This window comes from Poecilia latipinna, unplaced genomic scaffold (assembly GCF_001443285.1).
Source record: "Poecilia latipinna isolate Pla-1442-1.1 unplaced genomic scaffold, P_latipinna-1.0 Scaffold1122, whole genome shotgun sequence".
In the NCBI taxonomy this organism is placed as follows: domain Eukaryota; kingdom Metazoa; phylum Chordata; class Actinopteri; order Cyprinodontiformes; family Poeciliidae; genus Poecilia; species Poecilia latipinna.
In genome coordinates, this window is record NW_015113738.1 from 68,387 (window position 1) to 78,722 (window position 10,336).

The 10,336-nt window shown below is 36.5% G+C and overlaps 1 protein-coding gene and 1 non-coding gene across 2 annotated transcripts; both read right to left on the reverse strand.

Moving 5' to 3' along the window:
* Positions 1-6,199: 6,199 nt before the first annotated feature.
* On the reverse strand, positions 6,200-6,271 carry trnap-agg (transfer RNA proline (anticodon AGG)). The gene has a single exon. It is a non-coding gene; the product is annotated as a tRNA-Pro (tRNA).
* An 829-nt stretch (positions 6,272-7,100) lies between these two features.
* On the reverse strand, positions 7,101-9,883 carry LOC106959820 (guanylin-like). The gene is made up of 3 exons (XM_015052602.1): positions 9,761-9,883; positions 9,312-9,498; positions 7,101-7,773 (listed from the first exon to the last, which is right to left on the reverse strand). The coding sequence occupies exons 1-3, from the start codon at positions 9,830-9,832 to the stop codon at positions 7,703-7,705; spliced, it is 330 nt and encodes a 109-aa protein (XP_014908088.1). The 5' UTR covers positions 9,833-9,883; the 3' UTR covers positions 7,101-7,702.
* Between the last annotated feature and the right edge of the window lie 453 nt (positions 9,884-10,336).

A 10,336-nucleotide genomic window follows, 5' to 3' on the forward strand; every position in this document is an offset into this window, starting at 1 on the left:
TGTTTTGTTTGCCACTCTTGTACGATCATCAGATTTTAGCTACAGCTTGTGCTTTGCGCCCTATTTGTTTATTTTTAGAACTTTGACCTTAATGTTTACAGAACCTCCATCGAATCCTGTGACCATGAAAGTCTCTTATGAAATGTTTGTGCAGCCCACAGCTTCAAAGAACTGCAAAAATTTTACAGTTAGTATGAAGAAGAAAACTGGGAAAGTACCTATCCGTGTCCCCTTTAAAAGAATAATAATTTACTTTCAGTCACTTCTTATGTAGTCTTGTAATATAGTACGTAGTAATATGGGTTCAGATCCCAGCCTGGGGTCTTTCTGCATGCAGTTTGCATCTTCTCCCTGCGAGTGTGTGTAACTGGTCTTCGTTGTCCTTTGGTGTGAATGTGTGTGCATGGTAGTTTGTCTTGTATGTGTGACTCTATGTTGCCCTGTGACAAACTGGTGACCTGTCCAAGGTGTATTCCACTTCCCGCCCAATGATCACTAGCGATAGACTCCACCCCTGCTAGAGATCCTCCAAGAATGAGCAGATAGGATGGATTAATAGCAGCTATTTTCAACAAGCGTAGATGCTGACAGGACATACGGGGTTTGTCTCCAAAAAGTTATTTTTTTCTTTCTTTCCTCTGTGTTAGTTTTGCTCTGGAAACATAGTGGTCTAAATTTTTAGCTCAAAAGCATAATCGTGTTTCCTTCATTGACCACAATCTCGCATTGAGTACACTCAATTTATGTCTCTGAAACCCAATTTATTTGTGCAGCAGCAAACAGAGCAAAGATGTAAAATAAAAAATGCAATGTAAAAAAAATCCCCAAACAAATGCAGTATAAACAGAATGTGTAGATTAGAGTCATGATTTGACTAGAATGTTAACACTGTGGTTTTGTGTTTTACGTAAACTAAACATTTCACAGAAATGTTGAATATTCAGGGGTTTTCCACCAACCTTCAGTTAAAATTTGGAAAGGCTTTGAGCAAAGCATTCGCAGGTTTTGTCCTTGACCGACTCTGCATTGTGTTTTGTGTTCAGAGCATTTAAGCTAAGAGCATGCCTCCTTTAGCTTCTCTCGGGGCACCATATTTTCCCTCTGCCCTCTCTTTTCAGTCACTATTCACTTTCCCAACAGACACACACACATACTGATAATTTAAGAATTTAAGCTAGGTGTCAAGGACAAAAACTGTCTGCATCACAAAAATTGCTATAAAAATTATATATTAACATTCTTATTTACTTTAAACATGTATGCTTTTTAAACCTACTCTGAACTAACATATCCATATTGAATATTAATTACATTTTGTATCACCTGCATGTTCACCTACTTTTGCAGTTTTACTGAAAAAAATGAACTGGCAAAACAACAAGAAAAAAAAAAAACAATCAAAACAATTTCAATAAAATAGTTTTCCAACGAATTATTTTTTCGTTATTAATTATTAATTATTCATTATTTAGTTGTTTACATCTTGGTCTAGCACTATTATATGTGGATATTTTTTTTAACGTTAACTTCAATAAAAAATAAATAGAACATAAACTCTCTCAGCTCTTCTTCTGAAGTTAGATTTAAATTACACAAAACAGGTTGGAGCTTTTATTTTGTTCTATTTAGAACTGGCATGCTGTAATTTATATTCCAGTCTTCATCCGGTTTGTGGGGTTTTATGTAGGGGATCAGCTAAAAAAAGGTTAGAGCCTCTTTAATCTTGACTGTGAGATTTTCTGGACATTTTTCAAATGGACACTACTGGATCTGGCTTTATGAGACCAAAGGCTCCAGCTGAGTGGTCAGACCTGTGGCGCAGTCGCAGCCTGAAGGGGTGTTCAGCATGAATCCACACAAATCTGCTCTAGGAGCTGAGAAACTCCCAACAGATTAACCAGAGAAAATCCACTGCCCTCTAGACACTTGTTTCCTTTTTGTGCTGGATGAAAACAAGGAATGCGAAGGTTTGCCATCATCTTCCAGAAAGCTGGATCAAGGCACTCGTCATATTGGCTGATCTTCAAAACTGCTGAATTCATTTGTTGGATAAAGTAGGAAATTAAAAGCAAAGTACTTTCAAATTTTGATTATTCTAATTATTAAAGCCAGTTTCTTTCTATAGTTTATAACGGCCCATATACAACAAAATATTTGAAGAATTTGCCTTGTTGCATGAAATGAACTGAATGTCCAGTTATTGTTTATTTAAACGGATCGCTTCTGGCTGCTAATTCAGCATGACGGCACATGAAAGGCTGTGCAAAAATTGGCAGAAACAAAGGAGTCTTTTATGGATGTTAATGAGCCTCAGCTGGGATTTACTTATTCCCCAGCAAACTTTCTGGGTTAATCGTCATTTGCTTTCTTCTCAACTGAGGCCGTTAGTTGAAGTAAACATAAATTTATATGCAGTGAAAACCCCTTAGGCTCATGCAAAAAATTAGTCACAACCTCGGTAGACATCAACAGTTGCCTTATTTGGAAAACCTGGAGTTTCTCCATGTTCGTGATCAAGCACAAGAGCATTAAAAAGTAGCAAGTTGTTAATCACAGCATTATCTCACTGCTGAAATCATGACTGCCTATCTGTCCATCTGCGCATGCAGCGAGATAAGTCGGATTATTTGCAAACTACAGCAGAATGAAAGCTAGAGATAAAAAGATTAAGTAAACTTGCAGACTAGAGTCAAAGGCTTGCACAATCAGATTCACTTTTTTGTGTTATTTGTTTCTTTCAGTGATACAACACAAATGATTTGGCAATAAAGTATCATAATGGAAATTTGAGTTTAATAGAGTTAGCCCCTGTAGTAGAAACAAAATATTTTTATTGAAACTCGATACATTAAATTGTTTACACCTCTTTTCAGTTTTTACACATTTTGCTATGTCAAAACCTCAAACCTCAATGTACTTTATTGCAATTTTAGCTATTTCCTCAGAAATAGTGGGAATTTAAATGAAACGAAACAAAATGGTTGAATGGAAACCTGGTAGAACGCCAGAGACTGGGGAAGAGGTTGAGCTTCCTGCAGGGGAACAAAACTCAACACACAGGCAGAATTACTAGTGGCGTAGTAAGGTGTTCTTTAGAAGGTCTAAGTCAAAATTCAGATTTAATCTAACTGAGAATCTGCAACTTGAAAATCTACAAATCTGATGGAGTTATTTTACACAGAAGACGGGACGAATTCAAATCTATGCATGTGCGAAACAGGTAGAGACAAACCACCAAAGCCTTCCACCCTTTACCCAAAGGAATTAATTCAGTAGAATTGCAGGGTGTGGAGATATTAAAGTTTATAAATGTCCTCTACAGAGGACAAAAATGAACTACTGGTAGTCAGGAGGATATCATTAAACATCCCCCCTCACACTGAGTGTTGAAGCTGCTTTAGAGAAATGTTGATTGACACATATTTGCTTCTGGAAAGGAAAAATAGTCTCTGACGTCCCGTTAGTTTAAGTTGTGACCCCATGAGACCTACTGATGGTGTTGCGAAAACAGAATTTTGACAGGATATAAATATTGGTCAATGTTTCCAATAAATGACAAAGACAGGAACGCAATACACTGCACTATGAATATATACTGAGTCATCTAATGTCGTAATAATAAACTGCACAGTGTTACATTGTGAGAAACATTCAGCTTAAAGGAGTAGTACACCCCCCACCTCCATGTCTCCACTCCTAAACTGACATGTAAACTAAAGAAGCAAAAGATGATTTGTGCAATTTATTTGTACAATTTATTACAGAGATTTTATTTAGTGGAAGACAAAATCAATCCAAGTCTTTACGTGAAATATAATCGTCTCCTAAACAGGATAAGAGACGTCTCGTTCTCTATAAATCATGCTGTGAAAATGAAAGAACTCTTTTCTCAAAGATATCAAATGTCCTAGAAACATCACCGAGCAATCTCAGTCCTGTCTCTTGGCTCCTTGAGACAGGAAACAAGACTGAGGTTATTGTGAACTTTACAAGGACATCATGACTAGGCGCACTGCTCCCAACAGTGTGTGCTTTTGAAGCTGCAAGAGCTGAATAACAGAAGCTTGTATGAAAGCAAAGTGTAATTTCTATGATCACTGTACTAAAACACACACACACACACACACACAGTCCTGGGTTAACTGACATATCTTGGTAATTTCCGATAAAGACTTGTAATTGTCTGAAACTTATTTTGTCAAAGACAAAGTAAGATCCCAGAAGGAGGAAATAGTATATAAAAAAAAGCATGGAAACATTGAAAAATATTTTTCATGCCTTATTTTTACTCCCTGCAATGTTTTTGTGGACGTAGCCAAAGTTGGTTCTCTGTTCATAAAGATGTTATGACTTTAATGTTTTCCATGGCTTTTACTTGACAGCTGTCTTAGTGTACAATAATTTATCTGTCACATTTAATATTTTGCTTTATTTAAACATTTACATTTTGTTCACATATGTCGAGCAATACTAGGATGATAAAATGGATTACATTGCTAACTTTGTAATTAAGTCCCTTTGTAATTTCTACCCCCAAATTTAATCTGCTTCAAAGCTGCAGTATGTAACCTTTATAAAAAAATATGTTTCTTAAGTATTTGTATAAACTATACTGACACTATATCCTGACAATTTAATACGAGACAGATAAGATGTGAAAAAAAAAAATCAAGCTACTCTACCTCTTCCCTGAGCTACTATTGCGATTTGCAGAAATGAACCTCTCCTGGTTAAAAACAACCAATCAGAGCAAATCTTAATGTTGACAATCATTCTTGTGTACACGCTGCTCAATGTACTAATGGTGGAGAAACAACTTATTAGAGGAAAACTGTTTGTCTGCCATCATCAATGGCCATGCTAACTAGCCTGCACATTTACATTCATGACAGTCGGTGTGGTGAACTGTAGCAGAGAGCAAGAGGGAGAGTGTGAGCAGCTTGTACACAAGCATGATTTACAATAATGATACAATTTTCCTGATTGGTGTATTTTTGCAGTTAGTTCTAGGAGCGCAGGGAGAAGGCAGTGGAGAGAGATATTTTCCATGGATAATCTGTGTTATGCAATATAATTTTAAAAATATCCAATTTTATTAATAACACTCTATTGCCAAGTTATTACTCATTATGAGGGATTGTTGCAAAATTAACCAACTCATTTAGAAGAATTGCTGTGAAATCTGTGACTTGATGTAATCAGCTGGGCTTTTTTACTTGTAAACTTATTCACCAGCTGAATAAGCTGAACTTGGCTGCATAGTTTTATAGCTAAGACTGTATTGGTATGTATGCAAGTGAATTTCAATCAGTTACACCATAATATGGATGGATTGTGGTGATTATTTGCAATCTATGGGACATCATTCAGTGACCATTGGAGTTAACCATCAGCCCCGTTCGTGACCATACATGGATAAGCGGGTATAGACAAATGATAAATGGATTTACATTTGTATTTAAATTGGATCTGTCGGTCCTCTAAAGTTCCCCAAAATTGCGTTTGTTTTGTGTATTAGCTTTGTGTAAATAATCTAAATTGAATTCAAACTAAGCTAAATGAAAAAAATCTAGATGATAAAAAGTAAGGATAAAAAAAATCTACAAAGAAGAGGGCCATAGAAAAGAAATCCCATGCTGCTTTTGCTGTGGATTTTAGTTTTATGCAACACAAAGTAAATGGTATGTACAAAAGATATTTTAGTGTAGCGCGCCCTCTGGTGGGAATAAGCTAGAAAAAACACACTAAAACACCAGAGCCGAAGAAAGAAACTACATTTATGATATTCTTTTGGACAGTGAAAAAAATGTCACTTTATTTACTTAGAGATGTTTTTGCAAATTTACTAAAAGTTAAAAAGCAACTTTACAATTTATCAAAAAGTCTGCATGTAAACGACATAAAAATAAATACAGTTAACTTATAGGGTTTTTTACTAAAAGCTTGAGATGAAAACTAACAGTGTTTGGATAACATCAAAAACGTCTTTGACATATTTCATGTTTAATTTAACGTCAATAAAACATCCAAACTCAAGGTAAAACCTATAATACTGTCACAACAGTATGGTTACACAAGAACTAAGATTAACTTTGATATACTACTTTCAATATATTTCTATAATATTGATACTAAATGCACGGGTTGAGTCTGCAATACGTTTCAATCACTTCGGTCAGAAGACTGGACAGTAAAAATTGGGCTCGTCCGGGATTTGAACCCGGGACCTCTCGCACCCTAAGCGAGAATCATACCCCTAGACCAACGAGCCACGGCGGAAGACGTAGGACCCTTAGTCCACCTCTGACGTAGTGAGCAATCGGTTCTGTTTTCCTTTTTTTTTTTTTTCCAGTTTTGTGACGTTGATACGCTACTGTGCTATTTTGCAGCAAGTGTTCTTCGGCGCTTTCACTTGGCTCCAAATTTGCTTTAATACCCTGGAGGTTTTCACTAAATAAGAACGACTATTCTACTACTCACTGTAACCGATATACGTAAAACAAGTATGACGTTTCATTTGTTTACTTAGTCTTCAAAGGATTGCGCATTAAGTTCGGGTATCTGTCGGTTAAAAGCTTTTACTTGGTTGTAATGTCAGTGAATTAACGCGAGAGGGCGACAGTTGTCCAGCATTGACAAAAATCAAAGACCAAACTAATTCAAGAGGTCTCCCTCTTTTCTATTTTAGTGCTAGTTCATAATAAAAACAGTCTGCTTAGGGTTTAAATTCTCCTAAATCCTGAGATTTATGAAATGGTTGAGGGATGTGATCAAAATGCCTCTCAAACTGCTCCCTTTGGAGGCTTTTGTAACATCCCATTTGACCCAGAATGAACTGGAGAGTGAAGAAAGAGAGCTGTGGATTTCTGGTTTCTCCTACGATTGGAATAAGTAGATGGATGGATATTTGCATTTTCTTTTACAAAGATATAAACACTTTATTAATGTCCCAATTACAATATTTGTTGGAATTATAATTAAAAGAACAGCATTAACCAAAGGAATAAATCATATTTTTATTTGCAAACATTTTAATGCAGATTTTGTAGGAACAAACTGGTACAAACATGCATGAGTCACCACAGTTTTTTTTTTTTTTGTTTTACAGTAATTGTTATGGTTCACCTCTTTCATTTGATCTATCCATTAACTGATCCATTAGACTCATTTGGTTGTGCAGTTTATAGATGAGTAGCTGCAATTTAGAGGCGACGCAGGCAGGAGAGCAGCTTTAAATAAAACTAAATGAAGGTTGTCTAAAGGGTAGATGAGTGACTCCTGTGGAAGCTGTGATTAAAGGCGTCATCATGAGTGTCCAAACATAAGCCCAATTATAGACATGCAAAATCTGTCACATGTAGTTGCTTCTTCATTGGCTTTCTATCAAATTGAATGTCTTATTCAAGTGATGTGGTAAATCTCTGAAACAAACTTTGAAACAATAATAGATAATTACCAACATCTAGAATGTGCATGTATAAAAATACCACATCTAATAATTTTTAAATGTAACTGCTATCCAAAATTCGTTCTGTTGACCGCTGAGCCATGGGGCTTTTGGGGTTTTTTGGTGGGTGACAGGGTAGGTTTTGTTATTTCCATGGATGCCTTAAACATAGAGATGAGGAAAATGAAACTATTGAAGATGAGTCTCCCTTGAGGTTCTCAATCGATGTGTTTGAGCATCTAGCAGATGGGACTTTTAGTCCAGACATCCAAAGCAGGAAGGGTTGGCACATATCTCACAAGGATCAGGTGACATGATGATGTGCACTGGAAAAACAAAAAACAAAGGGTAGATAAGTATTCATCCTGCCTCCTACTATCATTAACCAACTTTTCAGCTTAATTAAATGGCCTATAATTATAATGAGCTCCATTTCCCTTTCAGAACAGTTGCAATTATGCTGCTTGATGAGGTTGAAAGGGCCCCAAAGACTATTTGCTCAGTTTTCCAGAGGTGCAGGAGTTGCAGGGTGTGTATAATACTTTATGTAAACTTTGAACTCTAGGAATGCATTTGAATAAACTAACCAAAGCGTGTGTATAGTGTCAGTATCCAAGCAAAACTCTTAAATAGAGTGTATGCCTGAGTGAAAAACCTAAAGGTGAAGCTGGAATTCTAGAAAGGAGGTCTTTCCTGTATTATTGTCTCAAAAGTCAGAAATAGACTTCTGTGCTAAAAGAAAAATAGGAGGGCAGGTGTTCGAGAAGCCTAGTTGATATTAAACAATCTGACATTTTAGGAAGCACATTTATTGATTTCAATTGAGAACAGAAGATTGGTTATAGGATAAGTTTGCTTCTTACAACCCTTCCCCCAAACTACCAAATTCAACACAACAAAACTATAAAAGTTGACGTAAAAGAAGAGAGCAACCTCTTTGAAGTCTTTATACAAATAAAACAAATTATTGAGTTTTTACCAGATTTGTTATTGTGTAAATCTTTGCTCAGTGTATAAAATGAACACAAGAGATTCTAAAATGACAAAAACAACATTGAAAATTATTACTTCCAAACATTGCTACAACCAGATAAATCGGAGTGTTTTTAGGATTCTCAAGTCCTTGTGGAAGAATTAACAATTTGGTGAATTCCTTTTTTATACCACATTGTTTCATTTTTTTTTAGGTTAATTGGAATTTGTTTATGTGGAACATACTACTAATAAATTCCACTATGTAGGTGAGGGTGAGGTTGGACTTTGACTGGACCAGTACAATAACACTACTGTGTTCTTATTTCACCATTCTGTTTTACATCCTCTGCTGTAGTGTAATTTTTTCAAATTTCCAGATACTACTACATACTACTAATAAATTCCACTATGTAGGTGAGGGTGAGGTTGGACTTTGACTGGACCAGTACAATAACACTACTGTATTCTTATTTCACCATTCTGTTTTACATCCTCTGCTGTAGTGTAATTTTTTCAAATTTCCAGATTAGTAGGCAGCAACAAATACTTCTAATAGATCATGCGATGGTGTTTTCAATGATCAACATACTAACCACATATTCCATTGATTTGAATATTGACATTTGGAGGAAAAGGATGTAATCATACACTATCTTTCTGAACATGCACTGTAAAAAGTTACTTGTGATTAAACATCTACTTTTCTATTGGCAGTCAGAATTACTTTTTCTATTTAAAGAACTTCTGCAGTTCTTAAGCAGAATTGCAGTGTGCCCGAAGACAAGTTGTTTGCATTTTTATGAAGGTCAAAAAGTGGATTAACTGTAAGTTTGGGAGAAGAGCATTTTATGATGTATTGCCTAAAGAAACCCCAACATCCTGTCCTTACCAAGTCGCGAGAAAATAATTCCTGCGCCCTTCCCTTGGCACACTGGGCGAAAGACTTGAGGCAGGAGAGGGTGGGCGCAAACGGTGGCGGTACTTGTCTCTGTGAGGTGAGGATTAAGGTTGTCTTCCAAGTTCATCAGCTCCATCAGCTCCTTCACCGCCTCCAGGGGGAAACTCCTGTCCCCAACCTGCAGAGGAAAGTTCAAGAACAGGCTGTAGGTATAATAAACGTGTTGCACAACCCAAGTGTTCGACAAACAGAGTTAGAAAAACACTTCTTTGCAAGTTTTCTCTGACCAATACATTCCTGTTTTTTAAATACAACACAACTGGAAGGGCTACTTTAGAAAGATTTGCACCAGGATGAATTAAAAGAACACATGCGAGTGTGAACCAGAACGAAAATAATTCAGAAAATAAAAATAAAGTAAAAATATATATTTTACATACCATGACTTGCACACTCAAAGTTCCCCTCCACACACAAAGCACCAACACAAGGACAACAGCGAGTACCCTCATTTTCAGATGATTCACGATACGTCTCGGTTTTGAGCTGCGTTTCTTCTGTGATCTCTGGATTCCTTCACAACCTCTTTATAAAGTGGTAGCACATATTGTTAAGTGATTTATTAACACGGACGCCTGACAGTGAGAAAGACACGGGGTGTAAAAGAACAGAGACTTCAGAAAGATAATCAAAGGCTGTTCCATTGTACATTGAGTGCTTTAGATCCTCTTTTTTTGTTTATGGTGTCTCTTCTGTCATGCGTTTACAGCACTTATCTTGGGTCTCTGTGCCATCATCATAACCCAGTGTTGACTTTGGATTTAAAACTAACTCTCCACATCCCACAGCGACGCCTAATAAATCTCGTCTCTTGACTTTTCTCACACATAGAAGCCGCAGAGCTGTTGGATGATAAACAAACCGTACGGATAAGGAGTGGAATCATGTAGGTCATTTGTTGAAGTGTTTACAATATTTGCAAGTGTCTGGAATTCCCACCTGCAACACTGAAGTGT